Raw genomic sequence first — 20,348 nt, forward strand, 5'->3', positions numbered from 1 at the left:
TTAGTGGCTGTGAGAAATGGGTGGAACTTCTCCCTCCCCCTTGGGCATCCTGCCAACTGAGACTCCTAGGACTTCCTTAGGAGTCCCGAGTAAGTAAGAGGCTCCTGTTCGGAGTTCAAGACTAGTGATGGAATGTCTTACAGGGACTGCATGTAGACTTGCACACAGCCGGGACGTACAGTCTCGTTCTGGCCTGGTTCTCTTAGACTTGGCAACTTCTGGGTCATAGCACACCAAGGTTTCCTGTTCCTAGGTTGCTCACCTTGCCCAGGCCCATAACATTTTACAGTTTATTTATTTTATTAATGATATTTATTTACTCACGAGAGTGTATGCATACATATACAAGAGAGAGAAAGAGAGAGAGAGAGAGAGAAGTGCCCTTTACAGAGTCTGGTAAATTGCACCCACCCCCCCTCTCTGGCCCCCACTTCCAGCTTTCTGCTTGTCAGGGTCTTGAGCACATGTATAACTGTGTGTTCCAGGTCAACCGGGCCTGGGATCTGAACCCACAGTAGGCCAGCTGGCCTTTCAACACTGCAGTCCAGTGTGCTACAGACTGTGCCACCTAGGCTGGGACCCAGATGCGTATCTTATCTTGGTTATTCTGCTTGTGTGTGTGCTGGCTTGGATGAACCTAGTGGGACTTCTAAGATCTTCCTGCTCACTGCCCTTTCCGGGCTCAACACAGAGTTGAATAATGTCTTTGCTCACTATCTCAGTTCCTTAGTGTTATCTTTTATGAGAGGAATGAACCAGGAGGCTGCAAAGTCCTGAGTCCCTGGGATTCAGTCTAAATGATGAGGGCGAAGGGCTCTATATCCAATCCAGGAAACCCAGGGGACCCGAGGACCCTGAGAGGTGTTACATACATGCATTCAGCAAATACTTACCAAACGCTTTCTACATTCCAGCCACTTTCTAGGTACTGCAGCTACAGCAAAGGATGGGAGACACAAAATTCCCGGCCTGTGTAGAGCTTGCTTTCTAGTGGAGGGAGCCACGCAGCAAAGGGGACAAGACCCATGGACAGAAATAAAGCAGGGAAGGGAGCTCCGAAGTGTAGAACTGAGGGTATTTTGCAATGGTGGAATTCTTCCTGAAATTTCCCAAACTGAACTGGTCATGAGAAAGCCTTTCTCTACCTAATAAACAGCAATTCTATGACAAGTTAACAACAAAAGTGAGGATTAGTGACTGGGGAACGAGTGAGCTGAACACTGCTCTAAGTTTGAGAAAAAGAACATTGGAACCAGCAGATAGCATAGTGGTTACATTGCTGGACTCCCATGTAGTTATAGTTTGAGTCCCGGACCCGGAAGCTTAAAACTCACACCGGGCACATGTGCATGCATGCCCAAAATCTTGAGAAGTGATTATGGCATGGCCATCCTCCCTGGGGGGGCTGATTTCTTGCTCTCCATCTCTGTCTCTCTAGTGAGTACACACACCTTATAGCAAAAATATCTCTCTAAAAAATTAAACTGTTTTGTTACAGCTGGGTCATAAATTTTGCTAATAGTCCATGGACAGTACCAATTATATCTTTACTCTTCCTTCTTTAGTTAGTTATATATTTATAGAAGCCATGCTAGTAATTACTGTCTGGATTACCACACAGAGAAAACAAAACATCAGGGTCTACCAGAACATTTTTAATCTATTAAACCCTTAGGAGATGGCAGAAGCAGAGCGCCTGGCGTCCTCCCAGAGATAACCTCTGTGGGGATACTAATGGAAGTGCCCTTTACAGAGTCTGGTAAATTGCACCCACCCCCCCTCTCTGGCCCCCACTTCCAGCTTTCTGCTTGTCAGGGTCTTGAGCACATGTATAACTGTGTGTTCCAGGTCAACCGGGCCTGGGATCTGAACCCACAGTAGGCCAGCTGGCCTTTCAACACTGCAGTCCAGTGTGCTACAGACTGTGCCACCTAGGCTGGGACCCAGATGCGTATCTTATCTTGGTTATTCTGCTTGTGTGTGTGCTGGCTTGGATGAACCTAGTGGGACTTCTAAGATCTTCCTGCTCACTGCCCTTTCCGGGCTCAACACAGAGTTGAATAATGTCTTTGCTCACTATCTCAGTTCCTTAGTGTTATCTTTTATGAGAGGAATGAACCAGGAGGCTGCAAAGTCCTGAGTCCCTGGGATTCAGTCTAAATGATGAGGGCGAAGGGCTCTATATCCAATCCAGGAAACCCAGGGGACCCGAGGACCCTGAGAGGTGTTACATACATGCATTCAGCAAATACTTACCAAACGCTTTCTACATTCCAGCCACTTTCTAGGTACTGCAGCTACAGCAAAGGATGGGAGACACAAAATTCCCGGCCTGTGTAGAGCTTGCTTTCTAGTGGAGGGAGCCACGCAGCAAAGGGGACAAGACCCATGGACAGAAATAAAGCAGGGAAGGGAGCTCCGAAGTGTAGAACTGAGGGTATTTTGCAATGGTGGAATTCTTCCTGAAATTTCCCAAACTGAACTGGTCATGAGAAAGCCTTTCTCTACCTAATAAACAGCAATTCTATGACAAGTTAACAACAAAAGTGAGGATTAGTGACTGGGGAACGAGTGAGCTGAACACTGCTCTAAGTTTGAGAAAAAGAACATTGGAACCAGCAGATAGCATAGTGGTTACATTGCTGGACTCCCATGTAGTTATAGTTTGAGTCCCGGACCCGGAAGCTTAAAACTCACACCGGGCACATGTGCATGCATGCCCAAAATCTTGAGAAGTGATTATGGCATGGCCATCCTCCCTGGGGGGGCTGATTTCTTGCTCTCCATCTCTGTCTCTCTAGTGAGTACACACACCTCATAGCAAAAATATCTCTCTAAAAAATTAAACTGTTTTATTACAGCTGGATCACAAATTTTGCTAATAGTCCACGGACAGCACCAATTATATCTTCACTCTTCCTTCTTTAGTTAGTTATATATTTATGTTACAGCTGGGTCATAAATTTTGCTAATAGTCCATGGACAGTACCAATTATATCTTTACTCTTCCTTCTTTAGTTAGTTATATATTTATAGAAGCCATGCTAGTAATTACTGTCTGGATTACCACACAGAGAAAACAAAACATCAGGGTCTACCAGAACATTTTTAATCTATTAAACCCTTAGGAGATGGCAGAAGCAGAGCGCCTGGCGTCCTCCCAGAGATAACCTCTGTGGGGATACTAATGCCCTTCTGTGCCAAACTAAACACATGCCTATGTCCGTGACCACGCCCAGCAGTCGTATCCATGGCTGCACACACACACGTCCACGGCCGCACAGACCAGCCATATCCAGACTGCCCACAGCAGCCAAGGAGCAGGCATCTCCCAGCAACTGAGACTCTGCCTGCAGAGCTGTCCGGCTGGCCAATGGGACCTAGACTTGCCAGGTACCAACAAGCTCGTGGGGGAAAGGGCTATATCCACAAAGGCTCATACCGCACTGGCCAGTTTTCTATTAGTAGGCCTTTTTTTACTATTATGGAGATGCAATAACTTACATACGTCTCTCCCACACATATGTAATCATCTCAGGATAAATACTTGAGGTAGAAACAGTTGTAAAAGTGTCTGTACACGCTCAAGTCTGTGGTGCCCCTCAAACTCTATGTGTCTCAAACCCTTGGGGCTCTTGTTAAAGTTCCCTGGGCCTTTTATAGATACAGCACAGGCCTGAGGTTTTTATTTCTAATCAGCTTCCAACTGATGCCAGCTGTGTCTATAGACCACATTTTTATTTTTTATTTTTTGAGAGGTTTTTTCGCTATTATAGGGCATGTGTGCTCACCAGACAGAGAGAGACACAGAAACAGAAAGCGAGAAATCACCTCCCAGGGGGGATGGTCACACCGCAATCCCTTCTCCTCCATTCTCCTCTCGGGATCTTGGGCATGCACACACACGCGCCTGGCATGAGTTTTAAGCCACCGGGTCCGGGACGTGAACTGCAGTCGACTACGTGGGAGTCCAGCGACATAGCCATTACGTAACTGCTGGTTCCCTAGACCACATTTTTTTAAAGTATAAAACGAGTAGATTTATTAAACCTTAGCTGCGAATGCCTTGGAAATCTCCATGACGATCTGTGTAGATCATCTTGAATGACAAGTTTCATAGTCGGCCAAGTTGCCATCCAGGACGCACATGCATTTTCATATGTTATGTGTACAGGGTGTTTTAAATTGTAAAAACGTTTTCACATGCATTAATTCATTTTACCAGTTCAGAACCAAAGGCATTAATGCCCATCCTTATTTTAGGAATGTGGAAGTAAGCTTGGATTTGCTACTGGAGAGTGTAAGAATAGCCGGGGTAGCAGGGACCAGGCAGTGGACTGGTGAAACGTGACTAGATCACTTGCGACAGGCCCTGGTTTGTACCCTGGGCCCGCCCTGAGCACACTGGGCATGCGTGCTTATGAACCAGACCAGCTGAGACTTGGGACAGATTGCAGCATGGGGGCTTTGCTGGGGGTGCCTGTCTCTCTCATATGGAAGAAAAGAATACGAAACTGAAAACAAACAAGCAAACACAAATGCAGTAAGCAGGATGGCTATTATCGTTTCTTGCAACCTTGCTAGGAGCAAGCATTTGATGTTTACCGTGGAGGACATCTGGTGAGAATTCCATAATGACTGCTTGAAGAAGACTGGAAAAGAGAGATCAGCAGATGGCATAGTAGTTACATCACCGGACTTCCAGGGAGTTGACCAAGGTTCAAGTCCCAGACCTGGTGACTTAAAGCTTATGCTGGGTGTATGTGAGCATGTGCCCAAAATCCTGAGAGGAGAATGGAGAAGAAAGGATTGCATCCTGGTCAGACCCTCTGTAGGGTGATTTCTTCCTTTCTGTCTCTCCGTCCTCTGAGGAGCACGTGTTCCCTATAGCAAAATTCTCTCTCTCTAAGGAAAAAAAAAAAGTCTGGAAAAGATCATATAGGTCCATTTTTGGATAGAAATAAAAGTGTATGTAAGACTATGACCATAAATGTTATAGAAAAACTGAGTTTGCCTCCATGTAAGGAAGAACTTTCAGGCCAACAATGCTGAATACATACAGAATGAGACATTTTATAAGGCACGGAGTTCCCTATCACTGCATGCATTGGAGCAGAAGTGAGACAACTACTCGCTAGTGGATACTAGAGGGAGTCTGGCAGGTGTGATGGTGGAATGATGTTAACTGCAAGAGTCTGGGATTAAGATCTGATATCCTATCAGTTAAAGTTCTAATATAGGAACAAAGGTACTGAGAAGACTTTAGAGGGGACTGGAAATGACATGGTTACCGCAGGGGAATGGAGGTGTTGGCTCTGTCCCACCATCCACATGCATGGAGTCTTGGAGTCCCCCAAAACATTCCTGGAAGAGACTGGGCTATAGGTTCCTCTATGAGAACTATGAACATATCAGCTCTGGTCTCTCCCTCCTGCATTTTTAACTTTCTATCACATATTTCAGTAGAAAACTACTTAAAACAGTGTCATACCCTCTGATGAGCAAAGTGCCGGGGGACAAGTTCTCTCGACCTTGAAGGATAAGCCAAACTAGTCTTCCTCTTATCCCTTGGTCATGACTCGAGTTTTCTGCTCAGATAACCTCATCTGTATTTCCTGTGTGAGGTATACAGTCCCACCACTTCCACGTGTCCTGTATTTTCTGAGGCAGTTCTGTTTTTAAAATAATCCCTTTGGAGATTTCAGATCAAGAGAAAACTGAGCAGGTGCATTTACTACTCTTCCAGACTCTCACAGCGGTGGCAAGAGAGTTTACAAAAGGGGCTCTGCCATGGTAGCACTGAGAGAGTGAAATGTTTGTAGACCAAATTTAAAAAAAAAATGGTTCCACCAAGAGTCATATACTATGTAATTAATCTATTAAGTGTAAGTTTAATAGTTCTTAGTATATTTGCAGAGTTCTGCATCTAGCTCCATAATCAATTTTAGAATATTTTCATTATCCCCCAGAAGAACTGTCCAATAACAATCATTCCTCCTTCCTTTCAATCTCCCCTTGCAGTCTTGGATAACTCCTAATTTATTTTCTATTGCCACACGTCTGCCCATTCTGGACAGTTCATGTAAATGAAATCATGAATATACATTTTTGGTATGAGTGGCTCCTTTCACTGGGCATAATGTTTCCAAAGTCCATCTATAGTATAGCCTGTATTAGTACTTTATTCTGATTTTTTAAAGCATATTTATTGTTTAAAGTTTTATTAATTGGTCAACAGGTGGCATGGAGGTAAAGGCACTGAACGTCCCCATGGTCGACTGTAGTTTGGACCCGGTGGCTTGTTTTCTCATATTCCCTCTCTCTCTGTCTTTTTCTGGTGAACGCATGGGCCCTATAGCAAATTTAAAAATAATAACAATTATGGGGGCAGCAGATGGCATAGTGGTTAAGGTGAAGGACTTCCACATGGCTGACCACAGCTCAAGTCCTGGACCTGGCCAGGCTTTAAACTCACACTGGGGACTAGCATTTGGTGTAATAGCTATGTCGCTGGACTTCCATGTAGTTGACTGTGGTTCAAATCCCGGACCCGATGGCTTAAATTCACGCCGGGTGCATGTGTGTGCATGCCCAAGATCCTGAGAGGAGAATGCAGGAGAAAGGACTGTGGCATGGCCATCCACCTGGGCAGTGAAAAAAAATTTTATTCATCATAGGAAGCACATGCATGGAATGAGGGGAAGAGAGCAAGGAAACCCCTGTTTAGGCCATAAACCCTTTTTATCCCAGTTCTGCATCCTGTCAAGATCCTAGGCACGTGCATGCAAGCACAGTATGAAGCGGACAGGGCTGGATTTGCGCTCTGGTCAGACACATGGGATTGGGCTTCCTTTGCACAGCACCTAACCATTGCACCATTGGGCCAGCCTTCTTACTTCTGCTGGTTGTTGAGTTATTATTCACTGTATGATTGTCACTTTTTTTCATTCATTCATTGATAAACATTTTATATCGCTTCATTTTGGGGCTATCATGAATAATGCTGCTGTGTACATTCATGTGCAGGTTTTTGTGTGGACATACATTTTTATTTCTCTTGGATATGTAGCTAGGGTGAAACTTGAGGGTCATATGGTAACTCTAGGGTTCGTGTTTTGAGAAACTGCCAAACTGTTACTAAAGCAGCTATAACATTTTACATTGGCACCAGCAATGAATGAGGGTTTCAGATTCTGCACAACTCCTTAAACGCTTTTTGGGTATACCATTTTAGTGGATGTGAAGTGGTATGTTTTCATTTCCTAATGGCTAATGATGTTAATCATCTTTTAAGGCACTGGTTGGCCTTTTGCATACCTTCTTTGGAGGAGTGTCTATAAGATCTTTTGCACATTTTGTTTTCCAATTACTGAGTTGCGAGAGTTCTTTCTATATTCCAGATACAAGTCCCATATCAGATGCATGATTTGCAAATATTTTTTCCCATTCTGGGAATTGTCTTTTAACTTTGTTAATGGTGTCTGTTGAAGCACTGAAGTTTTCATTTTGATAAAACATTGATCTGTTTTTCTTCTTCTTTTGTTTGTGTTTTTGGTACTGTATCTGAGAAGCTTTGCCTTTCTGAAGATTCAATTTTGATGGTGTTTCTGAAAGACAATTTGCATGAGATCATCTTGACAAACCAGGGTAGAAGCTATGACTCAGAAAAGATGGGAGGTTACTAACGCATAAATAGACGGTACTTTTACCAGCAGAGGCTGTGAAAGGCTCCATAACCCCTGCTATTTTGTAGTCCTTATTTATTTTTTTAGCCAGGAATTGTCTTAAGTTTTACCTAGATTAATTTGCTTGATTCCTACACAATCCTAAGAGAGTACAAATCTTGTTAGCTGCATCTTTTGAGTAGAAAGTTGATACACAGAATGAAATAAAATGCTGAAAATTATGCAACAAAGAAGCCTGTGAGGGACCAACAGTTAGCGTAATGGCTATGTCGCTGGACTCCCATGTAGTCGACCACGGTTCGAGTCCCAGACTTGGTGGCTTAAACTCACGCTGGGGAAATGTGCGTGTGCGCGTGCCCAAGATCCCGAGACTTTCTTTCTTTCTTTCTTTCTTTCTTTCTTTCTTTCTTTCTTTCTGTCTCTCTGTCTCTCTCTGTCTTTCTGGTAAGCGCATGCGTCCTAAAGCAAAAAAACTCTCCAAAAAAAAAAAAAGAAGCTTGGCAATCCAGGCCACCTAATTCCATGGAATGTGCTCTTAACCATCGCATCCAGCAGACTCAGGTAGCAGGTATGGGAAGTGGACCGTGTTCTGGGACATTATGAGGTACTTAATGAAATAACCATCGCATCAAGCAGACTCAGAGGTAGCAGGTATGGGAAGTGGACTGCGTTCTGGGACATTATGAGGTACTTAATGAAATCAGCGTCTGTGGAATGGGTAGGTCTGTTCTTCCTTCAAGCCTCACCCTTTGACTCCCAGCATCGAGACTAAAAACAGCAGCATTTGCTTTCCGGATTAGTTCCAATGAACAGAATAAAATTCCAAGTCCTTAGAATGTTACATTCATTTTCATAATCTGCCACATCCTAGCATTCTTCCTAGACTTCATGCCCACCAATTTTTTGTCATTTCCTCAAGTTTAGCCATTTGCAAATAGTCCCAAAGCTATTTTGTTTGAAAAATGCAGTCTGACCATCTTTTGTCTTTAGTTGAACTATTTAACCTATTTGCATTAAATCTATAAATCTACAATTTAATTTGTAAATCTGCCATTTTGTCATTTATAGTCTATTTTCCACATGTGTACTATTTCTTCTTTTGTCTGCTTGTGGATTCATAAGATTTTTTTTTTCATTCTCCTTCATTAGCTCGTTCCCAGAAATTTTATTCTTTTAAGAGTTTCCCTATGGATTACAACATATGTCAGTGCCTCCTTAAAGTATAAGCTATAATATTTGTATTTTTACCACTACCAACGTGATGAAAAGTCTACGTAACACTTTATGCTTATTTTTACTTTTATACTTTTTAGAGCACTATTGTCATTTATATGTAATTCTTTTTTTCTGAGATTTCTGCTATAAGGCAGGTGTGCTCACCAGAGAGACAGAGACAGAGAAACAGAAAGTGAGAAATCACTCCCCCAGGGGAGATGGACACACCACAATCCCTTCTCCTCCATCCTCCTCTCAATATTTTGGGCACATATGCGTACACACCCCGTGTGAGTTTTAAGCCACCATGTCTGAGAGTTGAACCGCTGTTAACCACGTGGGAGTCCAGCGATGTAACCATTATGCCATGCTGGTCCCCACTCTTCACGTGTCTAACACCTTACAAAGCATCTTGGTTATTGCTGCATACAGTCAATATTCAGTTAAACTGATTCACATATTTACCTCTGCACTCCTTCGTAGTTTTTGCTTCCTTCTAAATGATTTCCTATAGTGTGGCCTGCAAGTCACTATTCCAGTTTCTTTTCTTCCTTCTTTTCTTTCTTTCTCTTTCTTTTTAGAGTCTGAGTTATTTACCTTCATTTTTGAAAGATGTTTTCAAAAGGTATAGAATTCAGCGTTGGTGTTTTTTGTTTGTTTGTTTGTTTTTCACGCACCTTGAAGATAGTTCATTCCATTCTGAAATTTATCGTGTTGTTCTTTTGAAGATTATAAATCCTTTTTACCTCACTGTGACTTGTCTTAAAATACCCTCCTTATATTTGGTTTTCATCAGCTTTATGACAAAGTACACGGATTATCTCTCGGGGGCTCTGGCAAGCAGTTCAGCTGGGTTTGGCGGATTAAAAGCTGGTCATGGGCCCCAGTCAAAGGCCTGTGGTATTTGTCAGCCTCACTGTCCTGTGAACTTCAATTTCGCCTTCGTAGCTTCTCGGAATTTCGTAAGTCCAGCCTCTCAGGTGCTTGTTTGGAAACAGCGCATGCCTTAAACAGAAATGAAGCAGAAAGCCTGGCTTTCCCTCGGAGTTTTCCCCTTTGCAGGCCTGGTTCTTGTGGCCTTGCTAGATTGCTAATACTTCAAGCAATTATTTAAGATAAAAAACTTTAACTGTGGAAAGTTTGGTCTAATACCAGCTAGACCATCATAGCTCTAAACCTTGTTATTTTTGGCTATTTCTAATGGTTTTGTAAGTTTCTGCCCTTAAGTAGTCCAGAAAAACTTATTCAATTTGTCCTGCTCTGGTCTCTTCATCTTGCTAACAGTCTTGCTGAAAACCTTTGCGAGATCATTTTCTGTTGGCGTAGCTCATAGCTGTTCTTCATTGCTCAACTGCATGTATACCCTCACCTCGAAGAAGCTTCTCCCTAATTCCTACTGTACTTTGAAAATGGAGACATAGCTTTACTTCTAACATTTGTAAAATATTATAGAACATTCCAGAGACATAGATGTACTCCTCAGACCCTAATACTCGGCCCTCTTTGTACCTCTCCCTGACTTTATCCCTTTCTATATCTGCCAAGGGTAAGCCATCTCTTGAATTTATTCTCTCTCTTACCTCTTTCTTTATACTTTTGCTACCTATGTATGAGTCAAAGCATGAGAAAAGTGTAAGAAGGTACCACAATGTATACCTCTGTGCTCAGCTTGCTGTTTTTGCTCAGTGTTTTCTTTGTGAGATTCATGTTTTCAAATTTAAACAACTTTGTTTATTTTCGTTGTGTGGAAACTCCTTTATATAAATAGATTGGAATTCGTTGAGCCCTTACCCATTGTTAATTATTTGTTTCTAGTACAAACTCTACTGCCATGAACATTCTGTCCTTGTTTGCTTGTGTGTCTGCTCAATTATTTCTGTAGAGAACATGCCAACTTTTTTTTTTTGCATATTTCCAATTTTACTAGAGAGTAATAAATTGTTCTCCAAAATTTCTGTCAAAATTTATGCTGCACTCAACAGTGAAGGAGAATTCTTGCTCCTTATCCTCCTTGGTATTTTCCATCTTTCTTTCTTCTTTCTTTCTCTTTTTCCTTAATTCACAATAGAGAGTACACATGTGCATGAGTGAGGAGGGGTGCGAGAAGGGAAGGGAGGGAGGGATAGAGGGAGACGGAGACTCCCTGACAGGCTATGGTTGCAGTGGCATGATCTCCTTCCTCAGTCTCCGGTGAGGTGGCCATGCACACACATGCCCAGCATGTTGCGGGTTGATGGGAGACTGGGCCAGGGTCTGAGCCACAATCAGCCATGTGGCTTCAAGCACAACAGAGGCTGAGCCCAATTTATCTTTTAGTGATAGTAAAGATGTAAAATGATATTTCATTGTGGATTTAAGGTACCATTTCCTTGATTAATAGTCAATACTCTTAATGGAAGCTTGGGCATAATACAACGCAGACAGAAACTTACAGTTGATACTAGAACTGACGTATTTTGCAACCCACATGCCCGGACTGAACCTCGGAGTCCCTCTCAGGCCCACTCTGTGCTTAACTTTGCTCAGGTGTGAACCCAGAGCAATCTCACCTGGCCTCCTCGTGCTCTGCCTGAGGACGAGCCCATTCCTGGTCCAGGTGACTTTCCATTCCTCCAGGAGAGACTCATGAGTATAAGGAAGGGCACCTTGGTCTCTGTGGTCCACACGGAGTGTAACGGTAGGAAGATGAGAGGATAATGTAACAAGAGTAGACAGAGTGCCGGTAGAGACATCTGCCCACCCAGCCTCGCTCGGCTCCCTGCTGCTCCTGCACACTTCACCCGCACAGTTCCCCTCTCCCATGTGCCTTCTGGGCTTCTGCTGTATACCAGACATGGACTCCCATTTTCCTTACCAGGTCAGTTTGATTCAATTCTTATCTCTTTTTTCTCTATTCTCTGGTGCTAACAGTCCAAGATGAATTTTTCCCAAAAATAAAACTAGTAACATCCCTCATTCTTTGCCTTCTCAGGTGCAGAAATTAAGGAATAATTATGGTAAGTAAGTAACGTTAGCTGTGAGTTAGAGCCATAAGATTCCCCAAAATGCACATTTGAAAAACAGATAAGGTTTTCATTTAAATTCTTATGTTAAAGAATTATTTTATTTAACTAACTTTCTTTCTTTCTTCTTCCTTCCTTCCTTCCTTCCTCTTTCTTTTTCTTTTCTTTTCTTTTCTTTTCTTTTCTCTCTCTCTCTTTCTTTCTTTCTTTCTTTCTTTCTTTCTTTCTTTCTTTCTTTCTTTCTTTCTTTCTTTTCTTTCTTTCTTTTCTTTCTTTCTTTTCTTTCTTGTTTATTTGACCAGACTTGGGGAGGGGCAGAAGAAATGGAGTGTGTAGAGAGGAGAGAGAGAGGAAGTGAGCCAGGCCTGGGACTCCAATGGAATCGAGGACTCAATGTGAAGTCCAGAGCTCTTAACCAGCATGCCACCTGCCAGCCCCTTAATTTAAATTCTTAAGATGCTTTGCAGACTGGAGACTGCTGTGAGCACATAGACCTCAGGCTGAATGGTGCCAGAATTCTGATGATTTCCCCCCTCTAGGATAGAAATTTATTATCAGAGGTCCCACCAATCAAGAAAGTCTACGAGGGCCAGCAGGTTAAGGTTAAGGCAACTGGGTCCCATGTGACCAACTGTGTGGTTGGAGTCCTGGACCTAGTGGCCTGAAAATCACATCAGGTGCATGTACACGTGTGCCCAATATTCCCAGAGGAGGATGGAAAAGGGATTACAACATGACCATCCCGCCTGGGGGAGTGATTTCTCACTTTCTCTCCCTGTCTCTCTCTTTCTCTCTGTCTCTCTCTTTCTCTCTGTCTCTCTCTGGTGAGCCCACACACCCTACCCCCTCTCTCCCTCTCCCTCTCTCTCTCCCTCTCCCTCTCTCTCTCTCTCCCTGTCTCTCTCCTTGTCTCTCTCTCTCTCCCTGTCTCTCTCTCTTTCTCTCTCTCTCTCTCTCCCTGTCTCTCTCTCTCTCTCTGATGAGTACAGGTACTGTTATAGTAAACTACAAAAAAAGGAGAAGGATATGGGTCCAGCAGATGGCACAATGATTACATCACCGGGCTCCCACATAGTCGACCACAGTTTGGGTCCCTGATCCAGCAGCTTAAAACTCATGCTGAGCGCATGTGTGTGCATGGTCAAAATCCCGAGAGGAGACTGGAGGAGAACGGATTGTGGTGTGGCCATTCCCCTGGGAGATAATTTCTTGCTCTCTGTCTCTTTGTCTCTCTCTGTTGCACCAGTGAGCACACATACCCTTTAGCAAAAATCTTTGTTAAAAAACAAAAAAAAAAAAAGGAAAGAAGGATAAAAGGGAAAATAAGCCCATGAGATAGTCATGCCCTCTTAAACCAATCATTAAGCTAATTGTGTACTAAGACCCTTACTTTTACTTGTGTCTTTAAAGGGAACTCCTCATGGAGACTGAGCTTTCTCAGTGTGAGCTGCTGTGTACCTGACAGTAAAGCCGTCCCTTCCTTCAGTACAACCAGTGCCTGTGGTTTGGTTAGTGACACAACAGCTGGCAAACTTGGTCGGGTTTGGAAACAGTCTGATCTCTGTAGAAATTGAACTGGCAAAGTTCCAGACGTGTAAATATGCGAAAAGCCCAAAACCAAACTACTTCACCATGAAATTTCAGAACTCCAGGGATCAAAGAAGGTTCTGTGACCTTCCAGAAAAGAAAATACAGTCAGCTCTCTGTAGCTGTGGACTCTGCATTGTGGATCTAATCAGCCATGCATCTCAATGTTGGGGGGAATAGATAATGCAATAAAAATGACACGAATGAAGAAGGCAATACAGTGTAACAATTATTCACATGCCATTAATGTTGTATTAGATATTGTAAGTCATCTAGAAGTGATTTAAAATATTCAGGAGGAGGGGCATCACTTACATGCAAGTGCTACACCATGTTATATGTTAGGACATGAGCATCTGAAGATTTGGGTCTGAGGGTGTGAGGGTGGTTCCAGGACCAGTACTGTGGACATCAAGGGAAGATTACAAGTCTTGTATAAAGAACTGAGAATAGAAATGACAATGAACTTTTGGAGGGACCAGCAGTTTGCATAATGGCTATGTCGCTGGACTCCCATGTAGTCAACCATGGTTCAAGTCCCGGACCTGGTGGCTTAAACTCACGCCGGTTGTGTGTGTGTGCGTGCATGCCCAAGATCCCAAGAGGAGAATGGAGGAGAAGGGATTGTGGCGTGGCCATCCCCCCTGGGGGGTGATTTCTTGCTTTCTGTCTCTGGCTTTCTGGTGAGCGCATGTGCCCTATAGCAAAAGCCTCTCCAAAAAAAAAAAGAAATGACAATGAACTTTTAACAGTAATACTGAAGCCAGAATATAAGGGGGTAAAACCTTCAAAAAACTAAGGTAACATGATTTACAGGTTATACTTTTATATCCGCTTGAACTGCTAATCAAGTGTGAGCATGAAAGTAATGAATTTCAGGCATGTGAGAAAGATGACACCCACTGTTTACTAGTACCCTAAAATTTCCAAGTTTCCTTTTCCTTTTCTATCTTGTACTATGTGCTGGAAAAGGGTATTTATCATTATTTCAGATGCCATAGTCTTAAGCACATAGAGGTCACTGTGCAGTCCCCACACCCATTGAACATGGAAGCAGGACTCCCAGTTCTGGGGTCTCTGGGAAACCTTTCCCCCCTTCCTCCTTCACTTCTTCAATCTCTCCCTCCCTCCCTTCCTTCCTGCCCTTTTCTATCCACCTGTCTGTTAATGTGTATCTAGATATAATAACTTTATCTTCTTTATTTTTATGATATTGGGATATTTTACTTGATTTCTCATTTAATGGTGCCCTCTTCTGAAAGAATAGAAATGTTCTGATATTTGGGACCAGCAGTTAGCGTAATGGCTATGTCGCTGGACTCCCATGTAGTCGACCACGGTTCGAGTCTCAGACCAGGTGGCTTAAACTCACGCCAGGCGTGTGTGCGTGCATATCCAAGATCCCAAGAGGAGAATGGAGGAGAAGGGATTGTGACGTGACCATCCCCCTGGGGAGTGATTTCTCACTTTCTGTCTCTCTGTCTCTCTCTGTCTGTCTGGCGGGCACATGTGCCCTGTAGCAAAAACCTCTTCAAAAAAAAAAATTGTTCTGATATTTAACAATTTTCTGTTTTGTAATGGAGGAAGTGTTGTGAATCTCCCAACTTTTTTGGTTTATAGGTCCTTAAATTTTTTCTTCCTTTTTCTATTTTTTTTCTATACCACCTAATTGCCAATGGGCTTCTCTTCTCTCCTTGTGTCTTTATTTCTCTCCCCTGCAACTATGCATGTTAAATACCTGCTCTCTAAGTGTAGTGTATTCTTTTAAATAAGGGCGGTTGATGAGCCTAGGCTAGTGCAGTTCAGGGGATGATGTATATTTGCAATATATGCATGAGAGTCTCAGCTATCATTTCCTTGTGGCTTTATTTATTTTTAACTTAATATTCGTTTTGCCTTTAAGAGCAAACAAATGTCAATGTTTGAACTAGCCACAGTAGGGCAGATAATCGTGTATTCGTGCAGTGCTAGAAGTCACATAGCCGACCAGGGGTCTGGATCTTAAGTTGACCTGAGATATTCCTGGAGTGCACACACTCATGCCCGAGGTGGTGGGACATGGTGCCCTGTAGCAAAAACCCTTCAAAAAAAAAAAAATTGTTCCGATATTTAACAATTTTCTGTTTTGTAATGGAGGAAGTGTTGTGAATCTCCCAACTTTTTTGGTTTATAGGTCCTTAAATTTTTTCTTCCTTTTTCTATTTTTTTTCTATACCACCTAATTGCCAATGGGCTTCTCTTCTCTCCTTGTGCCTTTATTTCTCTCCCCTGCAACTATGCATGTTAAATACCTGCTCTCTAAGTGTAGTGTATTCTTTTAAATAAGGGCGGTTGATGAGCCTAGGCTAGTGCAGTTCAGGGGATGATGTATATTTGCAATATATGCATGAGAGTCTCAGCTATCATTTCCTTGTGGCTTTATTTATTTTTAACTTAATATTCATTTTGCCTTTAAGAGCAAACAAATGTCAATGTTTGAACTAGCCACAGTAGGGCAGATAATCGTGTATTCGTGCAGTGCTAGAAGTCACATAGCCGACCAGGGGTCTGGATCTTAAGTTGACCTGAGATATTCCTGGAGTGCACACACTCATGCCCGAGGTCCTGAATAGGAAGAGGGCTTGAGGAAACTGATCGAAGTGCGATGGGACCTTGCTCACGGCGTCTGTCTCGTGAACATGTGCATGTACAAGCATACCCTCTCATGATAGGAATATTTTTAAAAATCTCTTATTGTTTATTAGCAGTATATAGAAATGTGATCATTTGTTCTAGTAACTTTCTTAGATTTCACGATAATTTCTACATAGACAACCTTGTTGTCTAAGAATAAAAGTAGTTTACGATGGGGCAAGGGGAGACCTACTGGGCAGTGATCTAATTAGGCAGCGTTGACATTCAGAGACCAGGCAGATATCAACTTCAGTCAGAAAAGCTGTGGGGAAAGAGGAAGATGTGCCCTTGCCAACAGTGGCCAGTGCTTGTGCTGGGGCAGCCAGAGAGGACCCCCGAAGGCAGAGCTGTCATCGGCAAGCGTTGAGTAATGTGTAGTTTGCCTTCACTTTGGGTTTTTGGACAGTGCCTGGGCTTGGCCTTGCACATTTACATTTAATTTAAATATTTAAACAGAAAAAGTGTTTGGGAAAGAATTTCTCCCTTTATTTTGCAAGCCCTACAGCTGATTATTTCTTTATTTTTTTCTGAGATTGCTTCTCTAGTACACGGTAACATGACGTGGAAGCAAAATAGAAACTGAGACTTAGGAGAACCAACTGACATCTTCTAGTTTCTTCTTCCTTTTTTCAAAGTAGGCTAACACCAGACTTTTAGGAAAAGAGGGAGTCAGATAGTGAATGTCCTTCCTGACACAAAAGGGTACATGAGAAACAGATTTCAAAACTAAGTTTGACAGGGAACCAGCAGTTAGCGTAATGGCTATGTCGCTGGACTCCCACGTAGTCGACCGCGGTTCGTGTCCCGGACCCGGTGGCTTAAAACTCACGCTGGGCGTGTGTGCGTGCGTGCCCAAGATCCCGAGAGGAGAATGGAGGAGAAGGGATTGCGGCATGACCATCCCCACTGGGGGGTGATTTCTCGCTTTTTGTCTCTATGTCTCTCTCTGTCTGGCGAGCGCACGTGCCCTATAGCAAAAAACCTCTCCAAAAAAAAAAACAAAAAACAAAAAAAACTAAGTTTGACAAATGGCCCAAGTAGATGTTTACTCTTATACATAGGATTTTGTATGTTGTGTAAAACCTGTTGTTTTGGAAGTGTTTATATACTAAACTTTCTTAACTTTCTAAACTTTCTTAAAAATTAAATACTTCTAAAATTCAGAATACTGCTTTTTCTTTTTTAACTTCATCATTTTTATTATGGCTTTTAATGGGGAAAATTTAGCACTGGATAGGCCTTCTCTGTACCCTCATGGTGCCACTCCAAAGGTAAAACACCCTGACTTCTAGTAGTCCAACCATGGGTGAAATGGCCAGGAATGGAGAATGAAGTATGTCAACCCCAGCTTCACAGATGTAGGCTTTTTACAGACGCCCTTAATCCATTGAGGGAGTTTCCTTCTATCCCTAGTTTGCTGAGTAGTCGTCAGGAACAAATGTTGGCTTTTGTCAATGCTTTTTCTGCATCTTTGAGATCATCATATGCTTTTTCATTTTTAGTTCATAAATATGGTGACTTACATTAATTATTTTTTATTTATTTTTTTAGAGTTCTTTGCTATAGGGCACATGTGCTCACCAGAAAGACAGAGAGAGACAGAGAGACAGAAAGCGAGAAATCACCCCCCAGGAGGGATGGCCACACTGCAGTCCCTTCTACTCCTTTCTCCTCTAGTGATCTTGGCCACGCATGCACAAGCGCCCGGCATGAGTTTAAGCCACTGGGTCCAGGACTCGAACCACAGTCGACTACATGGGATTCCAGCGATATAGCCATTACAGTAACTGCTGGTCCTGTGACTTATATTAATTATTAAACCAACATTGCATTCCTGGAATAAATCCTACATGGATAATATGTTTTCTAATTTAGATACTGTTGAATTATGTTAATATTCATTAAGAATCCTTACATGTTCATTAAGGTTAATAATCTAAAGTTTATTTTTTATACTAGTTTTGTCTTTTTTGTCACTAAAATAGCAACCTCATACAATGAATTGGGGAGTCTTCTGTTCTCTTTAATTTTTTGGAATAGGTTGCATATAATTGCTATTATTGCTTTGTTAATTGTTTGGCAAAATTCACCAATGAAGCCCTCTTAGCGTGAAGTTCTTTGTGGGAAAGTGATGAATTTCTTAAAGAATTACCTTATTTAACTTTATTATTGTTGTTTTCCAATTAGATCAGAGAAAGACAGAGAGAACAAGAGAGGGAAAATGAGAAAGCAAGCCACCAGGTCCAGGACTTGAACTGTAGTCAACCATGTAGGAGTCCAACGCCTTTAACCACCAAGCCATCTGCTGGTTTTGGGAAAGTTTTTAAACTACAAATTCAAGTTCCTTAATAAATATAAGTCTGTTCAGGTTATGTGTTTCTTTGGAAGAGAGCTTTGGCAATTCATGTCTAAGCAATCTTTTTGTATCGATTCATTATCTTCAGTTAATGTTGTAGAAAACACAGCGGTTGACATACTGTACTTGCGAAGTTTATTAAACTCTTCCCAGCCTGAAAATCATACTCAGGCTTATTCAACCTCCTGTCTTCTTTCCTATCTGGAGCATACCCAGACTTAACCAACTCAGAATGTGAGAGCATTTTAAAGAATAGATTCTCATCAGAAAGAGGGAGGCTGAGGTTTTTCATTTTATTTTTACGTTGATTCAAATGGGCCAGGCAGGACTCATTTTAATACCATCTGATGGGTAAGAAGAGTTCAAGCATTGTGTATGTGTGTGGGGGCTGGGCAAGTGGGTGTCATGCAATTAAACTTCTAGGTTGTCCATTAGACCCAAAAGACTTTCTCATTAAAAAAAAAATGTAAGCAAAGCAGCCAGCAGTAACACAGAGAATGAAAGCATTTTAAGCACATTGTAAAGGGGGTAAGGGTGCCGAGCTTCACCGACAGTCCTGGTCCTGGTGGGCTTCACTGTCCGGTCCCACTGGGTCAAGATGGCATTTCTGGCTCCATCCCACTTCCCTGGTCCCATCAGTCGAAACTGGTATGGGCTGCAAGGGCCAAAGTACACCTCCATGGCCAGTCGGGGGTCAGTGAGGAGGAGCCACAGCACGCTGGGTTTGGCCCCAATGAAGGAGCCCAGCTCATCCATGTACGTGATGTAATCTGTCTGCAAAGTCTGGCTCTGGCCAAACCTGAGGAAAGAGAAGAATATACTGCAATGGGTCTCACATCACAACCGAAATAGAAGCATGACTGTCTTATCTTCTGTCTCAGAAGAATGCCATTGCCGTCACTTCCAGTTGTAACCCACCCCCATTTTCTACAAAATTGAATTTATTGTTTGTTCCTCGGCTAATGAGTTGGGATTTCTTTCTGCTTCCTAATCTCTGTGATTGATGTGATTTTGGGTTTTCGCCTTTAGCACGTGGCCTGGGGCACACCGACTCTGGATCGAAGTGGTCTGCTGTGTCATAATCATGGTCACTGCTTAGCATCTGCCCCCGTGTTAGAGCTGTATATTGGCTGTTTAAAAACTGGATTTATGTGGGACCAGCAGCTAGCATAATGGCTGTGTCGCTGGACTCCCATGTAGTCAACGGTGGTTCGAGTCCTGGACCTGGTGGCTTAAACTCACGCCAGGCACCTGTGCGTGTATGCCAAGATCCCGGGAGGAGAATGGAAGAGAAGGGATTGCGGTATGGCCATCCACCCAGGGGGTGATTTCTCACTTTCTGTCTCTCTCTCTCTCTTTCTGGTGAGTGCACATGCCCTATAGCAAAAACCTCTAAAAAAGTTGGATTTATGTATGATTTAATGTTGCTGCAATTTACTAACATAAATTATTTCATACTTTCAGCTGGAATGTGCTCTTTTTTGCTTTTAGTAACCTTGAAGCACAGCTATCATTTAAGCAGTAAAACTGACACTTAGCCTTCTCTTTCTCCTCCTTATTCCTATCAGCTTCAACAGACACAGTGGCTTAGGGCTGGACCCACATGACTGGTGTGATTTTCAAGCTGCTGGGTTTGGGGCTTGAACAGTCAGCCATGTGGGAGTCCAGCACCTTAGCCACTAAACCACCTGCTAGCCCTGATGTGTAGTTTTTCATCATGAACCTTTTCTGTAAACATGCCCAAAATCCTGAGAGGAGAGTGCAGAAGGAGTGCAGAAGGGATTATAGCATGGCTATCCCTCCTGGTGGGGGGTGGCGGTGATCTCTTTC

At 42.8% G+C, this 20,348-nt stretch overlaps 1 protein-coding gene across 3 annotated transcripts in view; it reads right to left on the reverse strand.

Moving 5' to 3' along the window:
* Window positions 1–18,512: 18,512 nt before the first annotated feature.
* The window catches only part of LOC102501091 (putative dimethylaniline monooxygenase [N-oxide-forming] 6), a 35,353-nt gene continuing 33,517 nt past the window's right edge, over window positions 18,513–20,348 (reverse strand). The window contains exon 7 of one of the 3 annotated variants that reach the window (XM_006147797.3): window positions 18,513–19,317. In XM_006147797.3, the coding sequence (XP_006147859.1) occupies window positions 18,972–19,317 (346 nt within the window). In that variant the 3' untranslated portion in view covers window positions 18,513–18,971. The remainder of the gene's footprint in view (window positions 19,318–20,348) is intronic. The other 2 variants (XM_006147796.3, XM_027771545.1) reach the window with 2 other exon arrangements.

The sequence above is a fragment of the Tupaia chinensis genome, unplaced genomic scaffold (assembly GCF_000334495.1).
Source record: "Tupaia chinensis unplaced genomic scaffold, TupChi_1.0 Scaffold000223_1, whole genome shotgun sequence".
Lineage (NCBI taxonomy): Eukaryota > Metazoa > Chordata > Mammalia > Scandentia > Tupaiidae > Tupaia > Tupaia belangeri.